This window comes from Cygnus atratus, chromosome 2 (genome assembly GCF_013377495.2).
Source record: "Cygnus atratus isolate AKBS03 ecotype Queensland, Australia chromosome 2, CAtr_DNAZoo_HiC_assembly, whole genome shotgun sequence".
NCBI classification, from domain to species: domain Eukaryota; kingdom Metazoa; phylum Chordata; class Aves; order Anseriformes; family Anatidae; genus Cygnus; species Cygnus atratus.
The window spans coordinates 142541252-142565832 of NC_066363.1; the positions used below are offsets into that span (position 1 = coordinate 142541252).

A 24581-nucleotide genomic window follows, 5' to 3' on the forward strand; every position below is an offset into this window, starting at 1 on the left:
AGAACAGAGGCTTTCTAATTCCACTGCTTTCAGATCTATATATTCATATTTTAGTATCCTTATTCACTTTATATGAGAATGTTATCTTAAAGCAAACTAGTTTTATTATTATTTTTTAACTTGATTAGATATTCTGTTGATTCAATGTAATTGGTCTCCAATGTCAAAGATTAATATGCTAAAAAGAAGAAGCCAACTAGTTTTCTTTAAGCCTCTTTGGGTTGTCTTTCAGTGGAATAAGAAATTATGTCTCTAATGTACTGTTCAGAAGCAGAACAGGCTCTGATGGAGACTGCAGCTCTTCTTTCCCATATAAGAGAAGTCCCTTTTGAGGGTAATTCTAAAACAAGTTTTGTCCAGCTTAGCTTAAAACACAAATACAAAGCCTCAATAAAATGAAGAATAGCAGGATGGAAAATATAGATAAGATTGTGAAACCTCAATAAAAAAATATTGTGTGGCGAGGTGCAGCTAACTGGAAGGAATGGAGACAGTTCCCCTTTCTTCCTTATCCTATTCAGCACATGTATAAGATATTTGTCACTCTTGGCTCTCACAATGCAGTAAATAACCCAGCGGCTGTATCAAATTTATTCCATTGTGTGAGGCTTCTTTAAGCTCTTAAGGCAAGCAAAGCCATGCTCTGTGTTCTGTTGAAAGTGGCTTTCATCAAAGAGAGTGCCATCAGTTAGGAGAGGGATAATATATGGGAGCATGCTGCTGACCCTTCAAGCGCTTTGAGAGCAGCACTCCTCTTTGCACAGTGCTAAGGGACTGGTCGGGGACTGCCCAGCTGTGGGCAGATTCCCAGAGCAGAGTACATCAGAATGAGTTTCCCCTCTACTTTAAAGCTTCAAGGTTTCACAACCTTTAGTTTTGTTCTGCACTGAAACGTGAAAGAGCTGTCTCATCTAACCCAGACTATCCAGCAGTCTCATTATTTCCCAAGGACTTTGGAACCAAGAGTTAAGCGCAGACTGCCAAACCAGCATCCTAGCTGTGAAGCTCCTGAGAACCTGCCAATCAGGAGGAGCAAGCAGCATCACAGCATGAAGGAGGAATAATCCATGAACTTTATTTGTTTACTAAGCATGAAGAAACTGGAGTCCTGGTATAGAAAAAAAAAGACAAACAAACAAACAAACAAAAAAAACCCACAAACTTTTCAAGTGGAACATTGGTGAAGGAATTAAAAGAGGCAAAAGGCTACAGTAATTCAGACAGTCTGTTTCCTAAACTGACTGGCTTTAAGATAAGATCCTCAGTGGAGGAGAGTAATCAACTTACCGACTTCTAAGAGGAAATGCCCCTGGCAAGGAATCATTTCTTTAGAGAAGTCTCAATGGTATGGCATTTTGTGGAGAGCAATGGCACAATATCTTACACAAATGCTTCATGCTGAACAGATAAAGACAAAGAGCAGTTCACTGAAATGGTTAATGTGTTCTGTGGAAAAAAAAAAAAAAGAAACATTAAAAAATAAATCTGATCCATTGGAGTCTATTATAACACCCATATCCTCACAGAACAGAACAGATTTGCACTCTCACTGCCATCTGGAATGGAATTATGTTAGGAGTCTCTGAAAAACCACAAATTAACTATTTCACGCATTTCTGCAGTGTGTTCCTTTCTTTTCTTACTCACATCCCCTGTTCAGTTAAGAATGACAGCTTTAAGGTCACTGTGTGAATGCTGCATTTGTTCACTGTTCAGATAAGAAAGAGTAATAATGTCTGTAGAACAGAAAAGTGAAACATGAAAGACAATTTAAAAGGAGTCTTTCCCTGTTGTTGAATTGGTGGCCTTTACTAAGATATAGCTATAACAGATGCAGCTTCAACTTGCTAGCATATAGTCTTACAAGTAAAATGAACATCAGGTACGTATGCGTGATCAGTCTTTTATAGGTATTTAAAATAACATGCTTAGCATACAAAACATGAAAAACATCTAAAGTATAAGAATCTCTTTTTTACTGCTGGAAAGGAGCCCACAGTAGATTCATGTTGTTGTTCAAATTGTTCATTACAATTAACGTTCAGTTTTATAGCAGCTCTGCATCTGATTTGGAATTCATTCGCAAAATGAGCTTTTCTCTTAACTATTTGTTATTCACAAGAAGTTGTGGAATAGCTTTGCGTAAATAAGTTTCAGACTCAAGGCTGTTTTTGAAATGCTCACTTCAATGACTCAATGTTTGTGATTCATATTTTGTAGCTCACATGGTATTGTTCCTATGTGAGAGGAAGACATAAAATGGCGAATGTGTAACTCACCAATGGATGGAAGAACTAAAATTTAGGAAAACGTCAAGTTTAACAAACTTTCTAAGATTATCTGGTGTGTGCTTATGCAGTCACAGAAAACAAGTAAGACTAAAGAAATAAGATCATAAATATTTAACCATTAGTCCCAAAACAACCCAGAGATGACAAATTTTGCTCTGGCTGGTCTCAAAGTTTATAGCGGTGAATTATTTCTGTTTATTAAGCCTATTAGATTTTTATCTGTTTTATCCCATGAATGGCTTCATCTGGAGGTAGTGAGCTACATCAAATTGGAATGAAAGCAATGTCCTGTAATACATACAATATAATTATGCCTAGATTAATTCCACGAACGTTTAGGCATTTCATTCTTGGATTTACCTGGGCTAATGGAAGGGGACACTATGGCAGCTTAAGAAGCATTTTCAGCTGACTCTGTGACTGAAAGAAAGAGAAATTACTAATTCTGATGATTATTTCAAATGCAATAAATCTTCCTAAGGAAGGCCATCACCCAAATTGTGCTTAGTTCTCCAGCTGCAGCCCAATTAGATTCAAAGCAGTCCCATCTGGATCCAGAGTGAAAACATTTGCTGAAATGTGAACATTGGAATGCCCAAACAATAAATTTGCTATCTTTCCATAATTTTGAATTATAACATGCAAGCGTGTTTGCCTGAACTCTGAAGGTCCCTTCAGCCAGTGGAGAATAATAGCTGATTTTATTTTAGACATCCTATTTTAGATTAAATGACTCTAAAGAGTCATTATGATGATCTGTTTTACTGCAAAGTTTTCTACACTTTTCTTACCTGTAGTTAGGTTAGATGATGTTCACTCCTCATCGCAATGTAATTCACCCATACTGGAAGTTCTGCTGTGAGTTTTAAGGCAGCAGATCAGACCCTAAACTTTTAAAAAGCCTTCCTGAAGCTTTTGCGTCAGTACTATGAAGCTATCTCAGGGATATCAGTGCCCTGCAGTAGACAATGTCAAAACAAGGCTTTGTTCTAAGTAAAAATGCACAGATTGGGCATGTTATTTTGGATTTAGTAATCTTGCCTTACAAAAATCACCTCTTTAGATTTATTTAGTTTTCAGGGTGCAGGTGAGTTAAATACTTCCGTATTACATTATATAACATTGATTTTGCACAGTTGCCTAGAAGTCTTTCACAAGGAATTCAAAAGACTGATCCCACTCTGTAGATACAGAATTAAATGATAGCTTTGTCTTACTTCAGATGGAACAGGATCCATGTGCATTAATGAAGTGTTGTCATCATGCTGGCAAGTATGCATAAGTAACAAGACAGATGATAACGATGAAAAGTAAAGGAGAAGCAGCCCAGATGACCAGGTGGAGAGTTGCAGCTTAACCTTCTTTTCAGGGCTTATCTCAGACAAAGACTAATATACTTATTCTACAGAGCAAAGCCCTTGGAAGAGAATTTGCATCAGGAAACCTACAGTGGCAGGAAAGAAATACAGTCTGACAAGGCTTTTGTTTTTAATTGCTAAACCAAGTACTGATGTGTTATCCACGACCAGCAGTATTGTTTACAGGCTTGGTTGCTGTAGTGATAGCATCGTATGAATACTGCAATTGAGACTGAATCCTTCCGGCAGCAGAATAGGTTTTCAAGCAGCTTTTAATTGCTTGTTTACAAAATCCTCTACAGTTTTCTGTGCACACAGCCCAAAAATTAGGAGTAGATCTGTAGAAAGTCTCCAGCATTGCCTTTCTGTGTAAAGGAGAAAAACTGATCCCAAGTTGTAGAATAAAAAAGCAAGAAGAAAAAAAACTTAATCAGAAGGCAACTGGCATGGATGCTCCTGCCTCCCAGGTAGGCAGGTGGGAGCAGGAGAGTTATTCCTCCACTGCCAGGCCCTGGAGCAGCCCTGAGATGCTATATTAGAGGGACCTCTACAAGCCACAAACCTGCAGCCTCTCTTCTTAAGCCAGGGTTTGGGTGCAACTCCAGAACCCCATAAAGTAAGGGTCAACACACCTAAGTCAGACACCAAAAGATCTGTAAGCAGTGACACCTTCCCCAGCATCCCAAGACTGACTCTGTGTCGGGTGTGGGTGTCAGCTCTGAAACCACCCTGAAGTTGGAATGGAATCATAGAAACACAGAAAGGTTTGGGTTGGGAAAGACCATCTAATTCCAACCCCCCTGCCATGGGCAGGGACACCTCCCACCAGACCAGGCTGCCCAAAGCCCCGTCCAACCAGGCCTAGAGCACCTCCAGGGATGGGGCATCCACAGCTTCTCTGGGCAACCTGTACCAGTGCCATACCACTTTTCTGAGTAAAGAATTCCTTCCTTACATCTAATCTAAACCTACCCTCTTTTAGTTTAAAGCCATTACTCTTTGTCCTATCCCTACACCCCCTGACAAAGAGTACCTCCCCAGCTTTCCTGTAGGCCCCCTTTAGGCACTGGAAGGCCACTGTAAGGTCTGCCAGGAGCCTTCTCTTCTCCAGGCTTGCAGCAGGTAAGTGCTGCTCCAAAGCCATGTGGAGTGCCCATGCTGGCTGCTGCCAGACTCCTCCTTGGAAGGACAAGGATATACCTGTTAATTGTAGTATAGCTTGAATAAGCATGGGAGATTTTCTTCGTATGCTACCATTCCTGCCCTTAGTTGGTTTGCTGGAGAAGAAGAGTGGGACCAATGGAGAAAATTAATTGTTTCTCTTTTATGGTTTCCTTGTCCTTTCTGTCTGTCTTGTATTGTCTTACGCTCATGTAGAAACAACCAGCTTATTCAACGTGTATAAAAACTCAAAGTGCAAAGAGGGTGCAGTGAGGACAGAGCCAGGCTGTGTCCAGCGGTGCCCAGTGCCAGGACAGGAGGCCCTGGGCACAAACTGGCCCCCAGGAGGCTCCCCCTGAGCACCAGGAGCACTTCTGTGCTGTGTGGGTGACGGAGCCCTGGCACAGGCTGCCAAGAGGCTGTGGGGTCTCCTCCTTGGAGACCTTCAGAAGCCGCCTGGATGTGGTGCTGGGCACCCTGCTCTGGGTGTCCCTGCTTGGGCACGGGTGGCACCAGGTGGCCTCCAGAGGGCCCTGCTGGCCTCAGGCTCTCTGGGATCCTGTGATTCACTAATATGATAATTTGTTTTCTTGTTCTCTCATCCCCTTATCATCATGCAAGGACTGTACTGCAGTAGCTAACACTTCTCAGATGTCTGAAGCAAACATACAGCTTAGCCTTTGCCCTGATGTGAAATTTGTCCCAAGTGTATAGCAACAAATTTAAAATATTTTTTCTACAATGTCTCCAAGGTTTTTCAGGAGCCTTTTCCTGGAAAAGAGCCTGCTCTGTGTATGTTGGAGTGGGAAGGGGGGAGGTGAACCTGGCAGAGCATTAACCTGGTAGCGTGATGAGTGTTCAGCTGTTTTGTGTTTTAAACAAATGCTTCAGATCTCTTTACTCCAAAAAGGAACCAAAAAAAAAAAAAAGTAGGGCTTTTATTATTTTTTTAATTTATTATTATTATTATTATTATTATTATTATTATTATTATTATTTTAATGTAAGAGTTTAATAGCTATTCAGGTTCTAAAAGGAAAGTATGTATCAGCTACAACTTTTCTCCTTCACTCCAGGACAGGTCTTGTCCAGATCTATTAAAATTGTTAAGTGCTTGAATTTATGTACCTAACCAGTAAGCTGGAATCCTACATGAGAACTCTCCAGTCCCCACACACAGTGCAGGACGAGGTGCAGATAGCAGTTCACATAGAAGCTGCTGTATGCCAGATGTTTAGAAATACTTAGTATCTGAAACAAGATCTCATATTCTGGATTTATCTTACATCTTTTAGTAGTTTCTGATTTTTCTGTCTTTTTTTTTTTTTTTTTTTTTTTAATTCCCAGCCCCGCCACCCTGCTGTTTAAATTTTAATTCAGTCCTTTAACAATTTTCTTTTTTCTTTTTTTTTTTTTTTACATTTAGCAAACTATCATGTATTTTCAGCTTGCCTGTCTTACTTAGACTCCTAGTTGTCTTTACTTTGCTAAAATCTTCTCTTTAATTAGCAGATTATATTTTGCCTTGCTAATTGAACACCTCTACACATGTGGGGTAGGCGAGGAAATGAAATTGTCTAGAAAAAGTATAGTGTGCTGGCTAGAATCAAATGTGCAAATGATGCTTTATTGAATGTGCAAATAATATTTTATCACTGAGCAGTCAAATGCAAGAACATTCATTCCCTGGGCAAGTTCAGTGGCATTGAGCACACGTGGTGCGGTTGGCCTACTGAGGCCTCACACAATTGGCCTGCTGAGGGCTCTTACAAAGTTTTGAGGGTCTGGCTGGGAAAAATATTAGGAATACCGAAGCTGGAGAGGGAGCTGAGGATGTGCAGAGCAGCTCCTTCTGCCTGTGTGTCTCATAGGTCTGCACTTCATAGGGCTCCTTTAATGACTCGGTTTTGCCTCACAGACTGGTTTTGGGTTTCAGGGTCCCAGAAGAAAAGCTGTGGCTGACTGCATCCCATATAGCATCTTCTGCTTCAGAAACATGCACTTGTGCAACTTCCTGTCCTGTAATTGTTCCTGTGCTGTTCTCTCCAGACCATTAGTAGCAGTACTTTCTAGTAATTTTGTCAGGACAGTGCCTGCACCACAAACTACATCATTCCATCGTGAATCATCTAAAGAACTGTGTCTGTCTGGCAAACATAGCTCTGATCTGAGAGCTATGAAAAAAAGGCAGACAAGAATAGCACACTTGATCTTAAGAAACTGGAAAAGATAATGTGAACGGAAGCATATCATGAATAAATGAAATTCTTGATCCACCAGCTGGAGATAGGTCTGCAATTCATGATGACGTATGTGATAGGGAATGTAGGCAATGATTACTGACGTACTGAATTGTCATTGAAAAGAGATGTTTTTGGTACAGAACGGTACTGACTAGATAACACCCATCATTTTTGTACTGAAAATTTCACTTACTCTGGTGCTGAACTCTAAGAACATTAAATAATTGGTAGTGAAATGCACCAGCTCTGAACCAGACTGAAGTCCTGGTGATAGGTGAGGGTAAGAGCTTTCTCCTTCCATTTTATTTTGGCTTATGTGTCATCACATCTGTTCTAATCAAGTCTCCTGCTGGACTGCTGATGCGAGCATTTGCAGCATAATGCAACCTCCATGCTATAATGATGGCCAGTGGCGTTTTGTTAGCTCAGTCTGCTGGTATTTCCACTGCGATTCTTGGCACAAGCAAACTGGGTTCATCTCCATATGTGAGGAGGCAGCCTGCATAAGAGACCACAGTCTGGATGTTGGTTTTTGTCCTTGTGGCCCAACCACACAGCAAAGCCTTACAGAGCATTGGCTGGAAAGTGGGCAAATTCATCCTGGTATAATTCCAGTGCATCAGTAGGTCTGATGTGGGGAACTTGTCAATTTTATTCTTACAACAAATCCCTATGAAGGCTTTTTGGTAAAACTTTACACTGTCAAATAGAATATAGGGTTTGGTTTGTCCTATACATATGGATGGCAGGGCCTTTAGGAAAAGGCTGTATTATAATTTAGTGAAACTCTTGTATTGTGGTATCCTGCCTCTTGGCCTGTTTGCAGTACAAATTATATAAGCTCTCTGAACCCAGCAGACAAGTATTTTCTCAGAACCATACTCATTTTTATTTGTTACTGAAGTCTGACTTCTTACTGATAGAAATAGATGTGCTACATGACAGGTTGGCTTTGACCAGCTGTAAGCATATAGCTTCCAATAATTTGGAAAAGTGGGGTTCTGTTGATTCCTAATTGATGCCATCCCTGTAGCTGTGAGAGAAACACTACACTTTTTTCTCTTGACTTTGATTTTGTTTCCAATATAAAAAAACAGACCACAGGTTTATGGGGTAGGTTTGTCTACATTTTGACACTGAAAGGCTGTGATTGGCAATTCTTCCATCTGTTATCCAGCAATTACTGCCAGGAAGAGAAGATAGGAGGGTTAAATGAGGAATAACAGCAGAAATAACAAATAGCAAGGACTGGAAATAGATTCAACCTGATCTTATTCAGTTGCAGTTGAAGTTCATTTTTACCAAAAAAAAAAGGTTTTGTTTTGTTTTGTTTTGTTTTGTTTTGTTGGTGTTGATCTATAGAAGGACGATGCAAATACAAAGCCACATGCATGATTCAGGAAGAAGGCATGTCTGATATACAGGGCTGCATGGCTAGGATGAGGTATGAATAATTAATGTGATCTAATTTGTGGTATGGACATATGATGCATGTCAGTTAATGAGCTGAAAATAATTTCTTCCTCTGCACTGAACCATGTGTACTTCATTTCTCATGAGAAGATATGAGAGGTAAAACACATAGTCAGTCACAAAAAGTCACTGGTATATCTCAGCTGAAGTATTTCAACTTCTTATTTTAAATTAAAATTAAGTTTAAATTAATTTGCTCTTTCCTGTTCTACCTTCCATTATTTTTCTTCTATATACTCAGCATGAATAATGGCTTAATCTGTCTGTTTGGGCTTCAGTAATAACAGCTTTTACCACTGCAGCATCTAACACACCACAAAAGCTACGGAGGGATCCCACAGAGCCTGTAACTGGAAATTTCTGATAGCATGTTCCAAAGTCCGTAACGCTGTTGTTCATTTAGGACAAGAGGGCTGTGAGCTTATGAATGCTGCTTCACTGGACGGCAGTTCTTAAGCAGATACATATTCATCTCAGAATATTTTTCCGTAATTCAACATTGTTGGGTTGCATAATGTGTTTGGTACCTCAGGCTGAGAGCCTCAGTTCAGGAATCCGTAACACTGCCTGCTATGAAAAATGACATCATTAGTTATCTTTCAACTATTTTCAAGCCAATTGTCTTTTTCAGGTATGCTGAAAAAATGACTTAAGAAGAAGAATTCAGAAGAATTTATTTTATGTGCTTTTGGCAAAAATCCCAATAGGATTTTATGAATTCTCTTCCCAGGTCTCCTCATAAACTGATTCATGCAACAGGTAATGAAGAGAGTCACACACACTTCATCCATTTCCCAGGACTTATCTCTGCTGCACAGTTTGGGAAGAGAACTGCCTTTCTGAGACAAGCTGTTGGAAGTGAAATGAATGTGTTGGTTGCAGGACTACACAGTAATACTACATGACTTACCAGCAGGTTTCGTTTTATTAAAAGCTGTACAGAATTAGGTATAATTAGAGGAAACCTTACATCTCCATGTGTCTTGCTTTGTTTGGCAAGGAAGATGATTTCACTTTAGGAAGTTTCTTGCAGAGGCATGCTTTTCTGAGATCATAATATGCATTTGTACATAGTTTTAATCCGATAAACACAACTGTATACATCTTTTAAAAGATCTGGCTTAACTGCAGACTCTTCTGGTTCCTCACCCTTTGGGATGCTATAAATCCATCTCACAAGCAGCTTCTTGGGGTTTTGAGAAAGAGCTGGGAGTTTACATTGGCTGGTGATGGACTCACTGCTGTGACACTAGGTGGGATCCCTTTCTCTCCCTCACGCAAGTAGGTTTGTTGTTCATATATATTTTTTTATTGTTCTTTACACATAGAAATCCTATAATATAGCCACCTGCACCAAACTGCATTCCTGTTTTCCTGGAAGAGGGGGTGTGCAAGCTCACACTTTTCTAGCCCATCTGAGAGGCACACACAAAACAGGCCATGCTCTCCCTCTTGCTGATGGGGCCATCCTCTAGCAGAAGCGCCCACCCTACAAACCGGGGTCAAGTTTTGTCAGAAAAGACTCTATTTCACGTATCAACAACAACAAAAGTTAATCATAAGGGAATTCTTCAAACTAGCCTTTCATTAAAACACATTTTCTGAAGGAATGGCTTTAACTACTGGCTGTTCATCAGGTCAAGCACACTACACCAAGCTTAAATGCCTCATCAAATTCCTGTGAACTGAGTGCATGGAAGCTCTGCTTCCACAAGAGATGTGTTTTCTAGTATTAATGGCAAAACTGCAATAATTATATGGATGGTTAAAACTCTCAAAAATTGGAAAATTAAATTGATGAAGGGTGAAAACTGAAGACTGCATCTCAGTCCTAGAGAGATTATTGACTCTAGCCCTTCCGTTCAATGAATGACATTTTCAAGAGCCCAGAGCCCTGGAGACCCCTTGTCTGCAATTAGAGGTGTGACTAAGGTCTGTGCTGCCCTGCCCTATCTACAGTGATAAGAGCAGATAAGAGCACAGAAAACCAGGTACCAGCTGCATCAGCAACAGCTGCTCTAATGCATTTTAGATGGTGGGCATCTCAACAGAAAATGTTCTAGCAGAGTTCTAGGTATGCAAGTACACCTCACTGGAGGTTTAAGAAGACAATACTGTAGAAAATGAGAAAATTATGTTACTCATTATCAAGATAATATCTAGATGAGAATACACCTCTTTAATGTCAGAAAACAAAAATAAATGGGCATTATATGTAAAAGGCTTCATAACTTTCTTCTGTGTGCTCCTTTTTGTGCTCAATCAGATCCACCACATGGCAATCTCACAAGCTCAGAGTTGCCCAGCAAAACTCCTGTCTGAGGGGAACACTGCTCATCTTACATAGCTTATATCAAGTCAAGATTGAAGTGGTTTATTGACTTACTAACAACACAGACTTGTGTTCAGTGGTCAGTGAATTGTGCATTCAGGATTGATATCCGTAATACAAGTAAATCATGATATTAAATCGTTGTGAAATATTATTGAACACAGATTTCTAAATACCTTTCTATAACTTATCCCTAGAAGTTATAAATCTTCCCATATGCCCCACCTCTCCTGGATACAGGGGTTCCCCAATGGTCTCTGCAGCCTGGCACTCCAGTATTTTTTGGACTATCTCCAGTATGTCCCTGTCTCACCTGTTTTGCCAGTTCTTGCCTTTGATGATGGTTTTTGGAAGTGCTTAGTATTTTAAGCTAAAATGGGGAAATTATTGACGTTCTGACACATGATCCTTTCTGCCAAGTCTGATGTGTGATGGAAATGGCAGAACAGATGTGAGGACAAGAGGTAGTTTTGTACTTAACTTCAGCATGATACTCTAAAGATAGCACAGTAACATCCTTAATATGGTGTCTTAGTGACAAAAGAGCTGTTTTCCAAATTTGTGGCAGTAGGTAAACGGCATAGATTCGTGTTCTAGCTTTGTAATGCCCTGTACTCTTTGCTGCTCAGTATGAATGCTCTGGTCCTGTCCGTAAGAGCTGAAATCAGAACTGACCTTCATCTGCAAAATGATTTGTTAGTCTGAGCCCATAATGTGACAGACAGCCTTGCTGAATAAAAACCATGATTGACAAACACTTCTTCAGAGACTTTGAATTTAAAATAAAGAGGTCTGAAAATAGAAGCTGAAGCAGCTACTTGATAAAGTCTCAGCCACTTTTCCCCATGGGCATTTCTAGGAAACTTTATCTCCAGACCTGCTGAAAGGAGTGAATCAAGTGATACATCCCAGAACATTTCTATCATTCTTTTGAGTCCTTTGTAAAAAACACAGGATGCAATAAAAGCAGCCTTTCCCTAAAGAGAATCAGTCATCTATCTAACTGCATTTCCTTTCTCAAACAGAGATCAGATGCTGTACGAGAAAGCACAAAAGACATTACAAAACAGTCTTCCCACAATGAAAGCTTCTTCCTAATTCTCTATAATTAGAATGACTTTTGAATGAGAAACAGCCTGTACAATTTGTGCAGCTCAGAGACTTCCTGCTCAAAGGAGCTATGAAATAACCTAGAGTGGGCTGCATCAAACCTTTCCCTGTGGAATCAGTTTTGCCTCCTGGACATTCAAAGGAGTTTTGTCGTGGATTCATAGAACATTAGGGCAGAAAGGAACACTATGATAACATAGTTTGACCTCTGTGTAACACAGACCATAAGACTGACCTAGGAATTTTCACACCTAGTCCATTTCTGATAGAGGAAGACAAGTCTTATGGTCTCTTAACATTTTACCTCAGCTTCCTCCTGCCTCTGGTGACTGCTGCATGTACTGCATTGATCCCAAATCCAAATGCTGACTGATATCAGCTGACAAATCAGAAGCTGAAATTCAGTGAGGTTTGCATCAGGGTTGGAACCTTTGAAAAATTTTCGCTTTCTGTATTATGTTTACAGGGAATGGGAGGAAAATACACTCAATTCAAAACAAGTATCATGCAATATTTATTAAAAGCATTTTTTTTACCCATTCATATATACTCAAAGGCAGTCTAAGCCTTCTAAATACATAAATATCTGATCAAATTAGATAATCCACAGCTAATATATGTATTGTCTTAGGAAGTATGTTGAATTAATGTCAAATGTAAATAATGCTTGTGCTTACATTGCTGAAAATGAAATGAGAGAGGTCTGTGATTTTTGATTTAACCTACAAAAAGATTATTTATTGATTTTAAATGTGGCCCACTTACTGAAATACTTACTGCTTTTAACAGGCGACAGAGAAATGAGTAACATGTTATCTTTAACCATTTCTGTTTTGTCTGGTATCCACTGATGACTTCACTTGAGCACAAAATCTGCTTAGCTGCACAAGTAAGTTATGAGAAACAAAACACAAGGAGAAGGCATGCTGCAAAGGCTGTATTAGCTCCTGCAACTTCTACAGCAATTGCAGAGGGTACTCTAAATCATGGTACCTATCTCATGACTATTTTATACTTGGCTGCAGATCTTGCATCGGCTTGACACTTTCACCTATGTCCTGATACCCACCATGAATTTGGGAGCCATTTGCTTCTCCTGAAATGAAAAAAATTCCCCCCCCCAGGGTCTTGCAACCTCATTTTCATGCAAATGAAGTAGAAAATATGGCTAACAAAGGGGAATGAGATGAATCTCCTAACAGGAATGTCATCATAAATTTATTCAACATTCTACTTCCTTAGACTTCTCTTTTCAGATTTTCTTAATGTCTCTAACTTTTGTTTTTCTACTGTAAATACAAATCTTACAAGTCTTTAAAATTCAAAACACCAAGGCAATTTTGACTAAGACTTTATTACTATACATTAGCAAGGACATAGGATTCATAGACGTGTTCGTATCACTGCTTTATTTTGACAGACCCATTATTTCCCCTCTCACCCACCAAGATCCAGTTCTGGGATCAGGTTTCTGAGCCCCCTGAGAGCTTTCATATTTTGAATTCTTCCTTTGTATACACTGGCTGTATCAGTCTGTCCAACAAGTCAAACTCCAGATGGAAAAGGAAATACACTATGTGGTGAATAATAAAAAAAAAGAGATTCTTAATACTACATTTTTGAAGTAGTCTATTTGCTATACATGGCTAAATAACTTAAAAGTCAAAACCAGAAATCATCTCCTCCACTGCTCCGAGTGCTTGCTCTCTCTCTGCTTTTTAACCGTAACATATCCATGACACTGCGTGCATATATGTCTCGCAAATTCAAATTGATATTTGAGTCGCTGGATGAGTTCTTCGTGAGTCTCTTTAAAGCTTCACGCTGCCGGAGAGCAGCTTCTTTTATCTTCAGTGTAAAGTAACAGGCAGAAAACCGGTCATTTATGATAGCTATTGGCAAAGCCAAAACTAGTATTCCTGACAGTATACACATAAAGGCCACTACCTTACCAATAGTGGTGTCTGGCCTAATGTCACCATAACCAACAGTTGTCATGGAAGTTGTTGCCCACCACCAAGCACCAGGTACGCTCGTGAAAGTTGTGCCTGGCACACCTTGCTCAACAAAGTACTCCACAGTGGAAAAGATAGAGATCCCTACGGACAGGAAAAGCAGCAGAAGGCCAACCTCCTCGTAGCACTGTGCGATAGTCATTCCAAGGGACCGCAAGCCTGAAAGACAAGAAACGCTGTCAGTAGGTTGATTCATGTAGCTGCCTTCAGAAGTTTGTGAAATATCTCTTATTTGAAAGCTGATTGTTTTATGTTTTTGCTTTGACTGCTAGTGAACACGTCTTAGGAAAAAGGGGTGCAGCTCTCAAAATACTGGGAAAATGTGATTTAGAAAGAAACAGATTAAAATATTAGACTGAACCACTGACATTATTCCGGTTTTCTTAAAACAGAGCATATAAATCCTCCTTATTACTTATCATTTGAACTACATACAACATTTAGAAAATTACTCTATTTATTTATTACTACTAAATCTCCATTGAATAATTGGCCATAATGCATTGGCCTTAATTTTTATTAAGTTACCTAAATAACCATTTAAAAACACTAAAAACATCTGCTCCCTACTTCCAGTCTGAATGTGCCAAGCTGTATTTTCCAGCCCTTGTCACATTTTTCTCTTGGACCAAACAGCCCTATGTTGTCAAATTCGTGTTCCCAGGTGGGTACTCGAAGCCTAACTCTGTCACACTACCTTCTTTGCTAAGCACCGTTCGCAACCCTTTTACAGTTCTCATAGCCTCTCTTTGACCTCTCTTTCTCCCCCCAGCCTATCAACATATTTATCTGTAGAGATCAAAACAAATGCAGCAGTTCAGCAGCAGCTGCACTCGTGCCAAAACTGGAGATAGCAAAGTCTCCCAATGCAAACGTATTCTCCTGCTAATTCACTGATGTACGGCATCAGTCCCATTGCCCACGAGTCAAGTCGCACAGGGAGCCCGTGTGCAGCTGACTGCTCTCTGTAATGCCCCACATTCCTTTCAGAGCTGCTGCCTCAAGCAAGGCCAGGCTGCCTGACAAAGCAAGCAGGAAAGTAAATCCAGTAACAGTGCAATGGATAAACGTCTCTCATAAACAAAGAAGGAAGATAACAAGGCACCAACTCAGTTGAAACACATTGGAAACTGAAATTATCTTCTGAATAACAAGTGATTTTGGATCGCTTTTTAACACCGTTCTTTAAGAAGATGCTGTTTTCCATAGTAAAAGAGAAAACCATGATGCTTATCAATTACCCTTCACGGGGTACACTTGTAACTAAAGCAATGTTTGTATAATGGCTTACCGGAGCTCTGCATCTGCTTGCAGACTTCACATGCTCATTGGAGTAATGAGCAATTTGCTTTGCTTTACTTTCCACAATCTCAAACTAAAAGAAGTTAATATTTCTTCTTGCTTTTGACTCCATTTCTTTTCCCCTTTACGTCTAATGGGTTTTACAGTTTTTGTTTAAGTACAGCAAACAGTGGAGGTACAGACTAGATTTTGTAGGGAATGTTTCCTTTTTCAAAGTTTTCTTCTACCAACTCCAGTTAAGGACTTGCTCATATCCACGTTTTATCCTGCTACAACTATGGTCTGTTGGTTAGGATGTTTATTATAGCGTTATAGGTTAATTTTGCAGCAGAAGGGAAATATGATTTATCAGAGTAATCTTTTTTTCTATTAATATGACTGCCTCCGGATTTTGAAAATATACTAAGACAAGCAGTGCAAAAGCTGTGAATGGGACAACTGCAAGGATCCAGACCAAGTTCTCATTTCCCAAGGAAGTTACTATCATCCCCTGCCATATAAAACTTCACACTGATCAAGGTAGAATTCTTCTTCACCTTTCAAGTGACCTAGGAATAAGGTACTCCAATTTAAAACTCTCTAGCACTTCTTTTTAAAGCATGGTTAGGTACTGTAAAAGCCAGGCTTTGCCCTTTGCAATGGATCTTGAGAATACTGCAGCTAAAACAAACAGCACAACTCTCATAAACCTGGTCTAAATAAGCAGGAACAGCACTGTGGCTGCTACCTCTCTATATCACATTGATGAATTATCAGCGAAGTTGTGGTTCTCCATCACTTCAGGTCTTCAGATGAAGTCAGGAGACATTTTCAGTTGAATCTATGAATCAGACAACTTACTGGGCTCCACAGCTCATTCTGAATGGGAATTGGTGCATTCAGAAGAATAATGTCTTCTGCTCTATTGTCTTGTAAATTTTAAAAATTCCTTCTTCAGCCACAGCACACAAACTACGGCTGTTCAAGCACAGAGCTGTAACAGCTCCTCATCAGGAGCTGTGACAGCCTGGACAGCCATGCTGGAAGGTGCTACGGTGCTGTAACAGAACCAGCGTGGTACCCAGCATGGGGCAAACAAACAGCCCCAGCCCTGGGACCAGCAGGAGGAAGGAGAGGCTTTTCTGCCATGCATGTCAAATTCCACCTCTTTGTTGCCAAAATGGACTTGGTAATACAAGCTCATTTTCAGGAGCTTCAGTTTACACACAGCATTTAAGTCATCCTAAACTTTTAGCACAGAATTCTGAAAGTGCTGAAGTTTTGCTTTTTCATGTACCCAAAAGCATCTCATCCTGACACATGCTACAGCCTTCTCTCAAACTTGTCCACTGCCATCACAAGTAAGATGCTCACATCCTACTTCTCCTCAAGGAGTTAATCTCTAAGTGCTTCCCAGAGAAGGACCAGCAAAGCTTCACATGGCACGTGGCCCCAGAAGGAAGCCTACAGCTGAGGAGCACCAGAGATTGTGAAAAATGCAGGTTCAATTCTCACCTGCTCCTACACCTAAATCCATAATTTCAGTATCTCAGAAGCCGCCTCACCGCCTAGCTATATATTTTCTGGATAGAGGTACTTTTAATTTCTCAATTGCTCCTTGACAAAGTATAGCACTTTACATAAATAATTTAACACTCGCTCCAGTCTAGCCTAGGTGTTTCTATGTATTGCATCCATCCTAATAGCTGAGTTCAGCTTTCAAACGGGCAGAAATGATGCTTCCATTTTTCTTTCACTTCTCCACAAAAAGGGTTAATCTGCCATTTCTTCAAAAATAAAGGGAAAAAAAGAATTGCCTTCATGATTTTTCCTAACTCATTTCTGCCTCCGATAGCAGAACCACACTGCTGTTGGGATCCCAGCTTCGCTAGGGGTCTGCACAGTATTACAGAGATGTCCTCCTTGTGACTGTGATCGTCCCTCCTCGGTGACAGGGGAGTTGCTTCCAGCAGCTACAATTTTTCCCATCTCTTTTCTTCTGATCTTGCACTCCTCTTGCCACACAGAGCAGGTGAGCAGTGCATGAAGCTTTGATCTGACAGTGGAGGAGTCAGTTTTAAGCTGCCTAAAGTACGAGCACAGAAGAGTTGTGAGTGCCACCCCTAGGCACTGGCATTTATCAGGACTACCCAGATATGTGTGAGCAGGATGGTCTGTGTATATGGTACTTAGAGTTCATCTTACACTGTGGTTTAGGGTGTGTTTAGAACCATGTTAACTCAACTCTCTTCTACTACAAATCTCTAATGGTCAGAAACCAGACTTCAGATCTGTTAGTGTATTTTTCTGTTTTGATTTATTAGGTTTATGTTTTGTCTTAGTAGCAGCATCTTCTCTGACAGAAGATTGAATTCATGACTTTCTGCATTTAAATTATACAAAAAAGAGCCAGAATTGATTTAGTGTCCTGGGCCATGCAACATGACCAGCAACCCTGAACTACCAAAGAAGCAAGCACAGCAACAGCAATGCTGTTCTGAACTGTTTAAGTAGCAATGTAAGCCACTTCTTGGATGCTGAACCTGGTATTTTGGTTCCAGAAAAAGACGATAGTTCACTGCCAGAGTAGGAGACTAGATTTTGATACCATTAATTCACTTCTTCTAACATGGCAAATGAGTTATTCAACTCTTAACAGCACTTAATATTATGAAATAAACTATGGTAGCATTGTAATGAATTCAACTTTAAAAATAAATAGGCACTAAAGCTCACCCCATCTCTGAAAGCTAACACACCAGGAGTTAACCATTATTATGCAGACAACTGAAACTCGTGGTTTCAAGGTGATAGAAAGAGTCTTAGAACTGAGTTTCATGCATTCATTTTGTAACAGTAAAGTTTGATGAAGTGAAAACTTTGGAAACTTTATAACTAGAACCAACATAGTTCTGGACCACAACCTTGCTATTTAGCACAAAAGTGCCTTGATGTGTTCAAATCTTTTGCTTATTTTCAAAATAGAACTAGAGAAGAATACATTCACATTACTGCCACCATTGAAAGTGGGTAGCACGCTTCCTTGTATAAAACAAGAACTGTAAAAAAATTATAATGAAGCAAAGCAAACTCACTGACAGACTGAATCACTATCTGCTTCCTTTCAACTTCTCTCTAAGGGACAGTTATGCATTGGTATAGGCACAATCTAGAGCGGAGGAGTAAGATTAAGATAATTCTCAAACCACTAGCATTATGCTCAGTGGTATTAGAGCTATTCCCTGCAATTGGTACGTAGGTTCACTGCTCTTCGACGGGAACAAAAATCAGAGACATCCTCCTGCTATAATGCCCGCTAAAGTGGGGCCAGCTCACAAAGAGGATGGAGATGGCACTCCAAAAAAATGAAGCATCAACCATTCCTGCTTCAGAAATGCAGGAAGGATTACATTGAATGCCATCTAAGAATGATTATCATCATCTTCAGAACAGGCCAATAGCACAGAACAGAGACAATGATTTACTATTGGGATCTGATTTTTCAAAGCTCCAAGTTTTGGCAGAACTTTTCTCCGTGTCAAATTCATTGCCATGTTCACCACTGATTCAAGCGGGAACATAATTAAATCATTTTGAAAATACCAAGCACTGGATAACATCATGGCATAGGCAGGGTGTGGTGAGGGTCTGCTTTTATTATCTCAGATATCCAGGCACGCACATTAAGTAGTAACACAAAATGGGGGAAACACAAGACCTTCTGAATATTTCCAGCTTCCTCTGATAAATTTCCACTTGAGAACATTATCTTTTATACCTTTCCTATACTACTTAGGAAGAGTGAACACATATGTTCCCAGAAATGCACTCTGCTATCCACCACTTTCCTGTCTGCTGTTCATCCGTCTCTCCTGACACTTGCCAGCAGAGCTTGGGCATGAAGGGCCCCACATCAACAGGTGAATGCTGATGAAACCCGACATCATCACTCTGTGCTGCACCTACTGCCAATTCAGTAAGCGACCCCCAGCTGTGTTCAACATGTCATATAGATACCAATGTGTTCAAAGGGGCCAGAGAGCCCACCAACCCTTTGCCCAGTATGATTCAGTTTAAACACTTTTCTAGAAACATGATCTATTCAACAGAGGATGTCTGTTTTCAGGATCTGCGATGTAGACAAAATCATGATACATTTATTTGCTTAAACTTTTTAGTGTAAAAAATTGTGGTAGGTGATTATGAGCTGTCACTTGTAAAACTCTGACAATACAAAAAGCGTTGGTCAATGATGATCACTTACCGTTTCTTCCTGTGCTTCCCTCCTAACCAACTCAATTACAAATGTTTGCAAATTAGTGACATCGTGAGAGACTGGTAAATCATTTACAGCATGCAGCTTTGGGGCCTGTTTTTTGTAAGTTTTCTATGCAAACTATATGTATTGGCTTTATGGAAACCTAAAATTTATTGGAGGAAGCTCCTGCCACTCAATTACCAATGTCCCAAAGTACGAGTTACCACAAGGCATTACTGGTAACTTATTTGTGTAAATTATATTGTGCAAAAAGATAAGGCAGAAATGCACACGAAATAGGGGACTACTGTTGGTAGAAGGAATGAGAGCTTTCACTGCCATGTGGCTAAAAGTACCTGTTGAATGTCTTCCCAGCTTCAACATCCGCAGGGCTCTGAGCAGTCTCAGCACTTGGACAACGCGCCCCACGTTTTCCAGTTCCTGGGAGCTCTCCCCACCACACAGACTCTCTACCAGCAGGGTGATGTAGAAAGGTAAAATAGCAAGGAGGTCGATGATGTTTGCCACACTCCTTAGGAAGTGACACCGATCCCGTGCACACAGGAACCTCAGAACAAACTCCACAGTGAACCATGCAATGCACAGGTACTCTAGGGCATCCAGTAGCGGTGGTGCCAGCCAGCTTAGCTCTACTGAAATCAAAGCCATGTTGGCAATGGACACAACAACAAAAGCCATGGATAGAGTGCCGAAAGTCCTGGCTGCTGCGGAGGAACCAGGCTTTTCCAAAACTTCCCAAAGTTTTTGTCTGACATTAGGACAGAGGCTACCAGAAAAGTCCTCTTCCTCATCTTGGGCATCCAGTTCTTCTGCATCTTTCTTGATGTCTAAGGCTTCACTCAGCTCCTTCCTCCTGAAGTACCTGCCCACAAATGCCCCACAAATAGATTTTTAATACCAATATGCATAAGGTTTTCTTATCCTCTACCAAGAGAGGCGTAAGAGCACACATTAAGGTATACCTTACAGGAACTTAGGAAACCCTGTGGTCAAGTATGTCATGGAGGATTTTATTAACTGAAACCCTACAGCCTGTTTCCAATGACCTGTTGTTCCTGCTCACCCATGTCACACCAGTGACAGTTTTTACGTGCACAATAATTTTATTCTGATGGTGTGTTAGCTTTATGGATCATGTTAACTACAGCAGGATGAGCTGCATGACTAACTTGCGCTCTCATAAGCAATCCTGGCACAACCCGACCCACTGTTTCTAAACTCTCTTCAATTTTATTAATCATATTGCATTTTTTATTGCATTGGTGTATATCTGCAATGTTAAAAGGAGAGGCATAATAAAAGCTATGCAGTTTATGTATGAAATTCTGATCAATACATGCTAAGATGACTTATCTTTCTTTAAATATACAGGTTGTCACACAACAAAGCATGCAAGCAACTTTGCTGAGTAGAATTTACAGATTGTAAATACGTAGTTGACTATTTTTTTATGGCAAGAGTGTATTTACAGAACTATTTCATGGAACAACAACATTCTCAAAGTACACTGAAAAAAGTCCTTTTTTTTCACATCTGTATTCCTTGACAGCTGCAGAGGTCAAGAATTAAATAGAGGGGCTATGCAATTTTGCCTTCATTTGATGCAGTTACTCCTGAACATGCCAAAGAGGTCCATAGCTCCTTGTACCACCTAAGAAGTAGCATCTTCCAGTTACACCTACCACTGAAGGAAGAAGGGTATGAAAAGTAGGATCCAATTCTCTCTGAGTTGCACAAGTGAGTCATATCAGGATAGGATAACTTTAGCATTTGTTTTTTAGGATGGTAGGAGAGGGGACAGAGGGGTGGGTGGGTGTTGCTTGATCATTTCTTTCTAATAATTTTGACATAACCACTTCAGATAAATAGCAGTCATACTTTTTAGAGGATTCCATTCTTCAATACTACAAACAAACCAGTAACACTAAAAATGGTGGAAAAGATGTCTTCAAATAGAATTAACAGAAACATCCCGGGGGTGGTTCAGTCAAAACCCACCTCGTTCCTAAGCTGCCTGTTACAATTTGTCTCCACTGAGCCACATTCCCGCTGTTGCTGCCCCCTCCCTGTGAGCTGCTACATCCATGTGCGATGCTTGCCATCACGGCTCCTCCTGGAGCCATGCCACCCACACTCAGCCTGGCAGGTGACCGCTCCCTGCTTCTGTCTCTCCAACTTGGATCTAGAAATCATCCAGAATGGAAAGGACAGCGTGGGGAGGCTCCAAACCCTTCTGATTCCACATCTGCTCCCCCTGACTAGGATAACCCCAACATGAATGACACTGAAGGACATTTCTGCCTTGACAACCCTTCCTATCTCCAGCACTGTCACTTTCCACTTTGAGCTTCCAAGGCCAGTCTGAAGATGGTGCAGAAAAAAACAGACCCTGTTCCTGTCAGCGTCCTGCTATCTTGCCCCCACTGCCAACCTGTCCTTCACGGCAAAGGTCAACAGAGACCTCACAAAACACACACCTCCTCCTCCCATTTCCTACTCCCACCTACCTCTAGCGTAGGTTTCAGTGCTGGATTTGCCCATGCTTCTCCTAGTGCTCTGCCACCTCACCTGCCCCCACTGCTGGATCCCTCACCTGCCCATCCCTGCACGCAAGCCAGTGCTGAGCTCACCCAGCCCATGCTCCCACGCCTCATGTCTTCCCACAGCTCACCGGTCTCTGCAGCAGGAATCGATGCTGAGCTCATCCAAGCCCCAGTACTGGATCTCCTGCAGGAAGGAGAGCGCGCAGAGCTGCTCCATCACATGCAGCCTCCCCGTCTGGTAGTAATTCAGGATGTAGTGAAATGCCTGCGAGCTCCGGTCAAAGAAATACTCATTCTCCACCAGGTTGGCATCATCACAAAGCTCGAGGAGGCCAGAGGCCACATCCCGGGCGGCAGAGACCACTACAGCCAGTTTGCCGAGACGGGTGTCAGGGTAGCATGACAAAGTTTGCTGGGACATCACAAAGCGGCTGCCTCCTACATTGATAGTAAAGCAGTCCAAGGAGGGGATGGCCTTCTGCAACAGGGGCCCCTGCTCTTCCTCACTGGAGAACACGCTGGAGTCCAGGGAGCCCAGGGACGTGCTGTTCCCTTGTTCCTCCAGGGACGCTTGGGAAGAAAGAGACATGCAGCAGGGAGGCGACTTCATCCTGGAGCTGCCAGCAGCAGCCCACTCTCTCCTGGATTGAAAACACAACAGACCCACAGAGAAGATCGCCCCACGGGGGAGCAGGTGGCGGGGCAGCCCAGGACCGCCTTACCTTCACAAGCTTTGCCTGCTGTCCCTAGGACGCCTCACCATCCCCGCTCCTCCCTGCCATGCCTCCACCGGGGACAGAGGTCGGGCGGGCTGCCGAGGAGGAGGCAGCGGCACCTGAGGCAGCTCCGCCGCCTGCCAGCGACCCCCCACACGCAACAACAGCGGCACGGGGGGGGGGCGACCTCGCCCCGCGGCACCCCCCGACCCCACAGCCTTGCCCCCGGGGCACCCCTCAGCGGGTCCCCGCCGAAGTTGCCGGTCGCTGCCGCCTCCCCTCAGGGCAGCCCGGCGGCGCTTCGTTCCGCCCCGCCCGGCCCGGCCGCCGCTTACCTGCCCGCCCGCCGCCCCGCTGCGCCGCCCGCGGCTGGGCGCCGGCTCCCGCCGCCTCCTCGCAGGCAGCCGCTGCCCGCTCCCCTGCCTCCAAACTTCTGGGCAGCGCCAGCGCGCCTCCATGGCGGGTCATGTGCTGCGGGGGGCCGGCGGGGCGGGACGGGCAGGGACGGGCAGGGCCGGGCTAACGCCGTCCCCACCGCGGGGCTGAGCCGCCACCGAGGGCGGCCCGCCCGGCCCCCGGGACCGGAGCCATGACCGGGGCTGAGGCTGGAGGGGGGTTCCGGAGCTCCCCGCCGGGGCCGCCCGCCTCAGGCAGCCCCCGGCCCCGCTGCCGCTCTGAGGGGAGGAAAGGGGGAAAAGCAGAGCCGAACTGCGAGGGAGTTCGCAGGACGGTGTTGGACACCACCCCATCGTGTCCCCCTTCCCGCTGATATACATAAAAGCAAGCGTGCTTCTGAATGTGTCTTCTTTAATGCTGCTCCCTCGTATGAAAGGCTGAAGCCGGTCAAGTCAAACAGCCACCGTCGTGGCCAGGCGATGCACCTCAAATAACTTGTTTCAACTTAGGTGCATTCAGCCTTTTTTTTTTTTTTTTTCCTGAAATAGTGTGGAATATGCTTGGCACTGTCCTGTGTTGACTTGTAGCTCTGCTATATCATGGTGCAAGTTAGATTCACCCTGCTCACATTCACCCTTCTTGCAGTTTTGTCCCATACCATGGGAAACTATCAATTCTGACAAATTTTACACAATTTGCTTCTATAAGCCTGCGTTTTCTGCTGCCTCTTAGTTCTTGCCTCCTGTGTGGCCTGCCTGTGTGGCTCTTCCATGAAGCCTGCCGGGGTAACATTCAGGAGCACAGAAGATGTGTCCACATGTGTCCTGCTAGCACTGCATGTCCTACCTCCAGCTTTTGATCCCCGGTCACTAGAGTTAAGTACAACTGTGTAAGTTGTACTTAATAAGTACAATATGCACTCAGTAAGTTCAACTGTTATGTACCTTTCTCACATTTACTTCATAGAGGTCTCATAATGGTTCATCTTTTGGATACCAGTTATCTTCTATATTTTATGTTAAGATCAACTGAACACTTGACTTATCACTGTTTTAGCAACACCTGTGGAAATCTCTCTGCTCTGCTCAGTACTTGCAGGTGTAGGAATCCACTCTGCGCATCCATTCATTGGAAAAGTGTTCACTGATCAGAAAGAATCCAGAGGAGAACAGCAAGAAGGGGGTCATGGACAAAAAGAAGAGGAAGGATGGGATAGCTGCAGAGCGGAACAGGCATTATAGCAATGTTCAGATACATGAAAAGCTGCATGCAAAGTTGAAGGGTATAATCTGTCCTCCTTGACCACACTGAGCAGGCATAGAAGTAAGGGGCTGAATGACAAGAATGATGTTGAGGGTGGTGATTATGAAGGTTTCGTTAGCC

At 42.3% G+C, this 24581-nt stretch overlaps 1 protein-coding gene across 2 annotated transcripts; it reads right to left on the minus strand.

Moving 5' to 3' along the window:
- Positions 1 to 13303: 13303 nt before the first annotated feature.
- Positions 13304 to 23287, minus strand: KCNV1 (potassium voltage-gated channel modifier subfamily V member 1). 2 transcript variants are annotated; one of them, XM_050709173.1, is made up of 4 exons: positions 23138 to 23287; positions 22215 to 22656; positions 19879 to 20405; positions 13304 to 14142 (listed from the first exon to the last, which is right to left on the minus strand). In XM_050709173.1, the coding sequence occupies exons 1-4, from the start codon at positions 23268 to 23270 to the stop codon at positions 13631 to 13633; spliced, it is 1614 nt and encodes a 537-aa protein (XP_050565130.1). In that variant the 5' UTR covers positions 23271 to 23287; the 3' UTR covers positions 13304 to 13630. The 2 variants fall into 2 exon arrangements, with proteins under 2 accessions (XP_050565130.1, XP_035402028.2); XM_035546135.2 differs by having other exon boundaries at positions 22215 to 22727; positions 23138 to 23261.
- Positions 23288 to 24581: the final 1294 nt, after the last annotated feature.

Excerpts from the sequence above, each read along its gene's own strand:
- KCNV1 (XM_050709173.1), bottom strand. The coding sequence starts at position 23,270 with ATGACCCGCCATGGAGGCGCGCTGGCGCTGCCCAGAAGTTTGGAGGCA. Across the intron at positions 22,657-23,137 it reads GCGGGGCGGCGGGCGGGCAG|CGTCCCTGGAGGAACAAGGG; the intron begins GTAAGCGGCGGC and ends TTTCTTCCCAAG. Across the intron at positions 20,406-22,214 it reads GATTCCTGCTGCAGAGACCG|GTACTTCAGGAGGAAGGAGC; the intron begins GTGAGCTGTGGG and ends ATTTGTGGGCAG.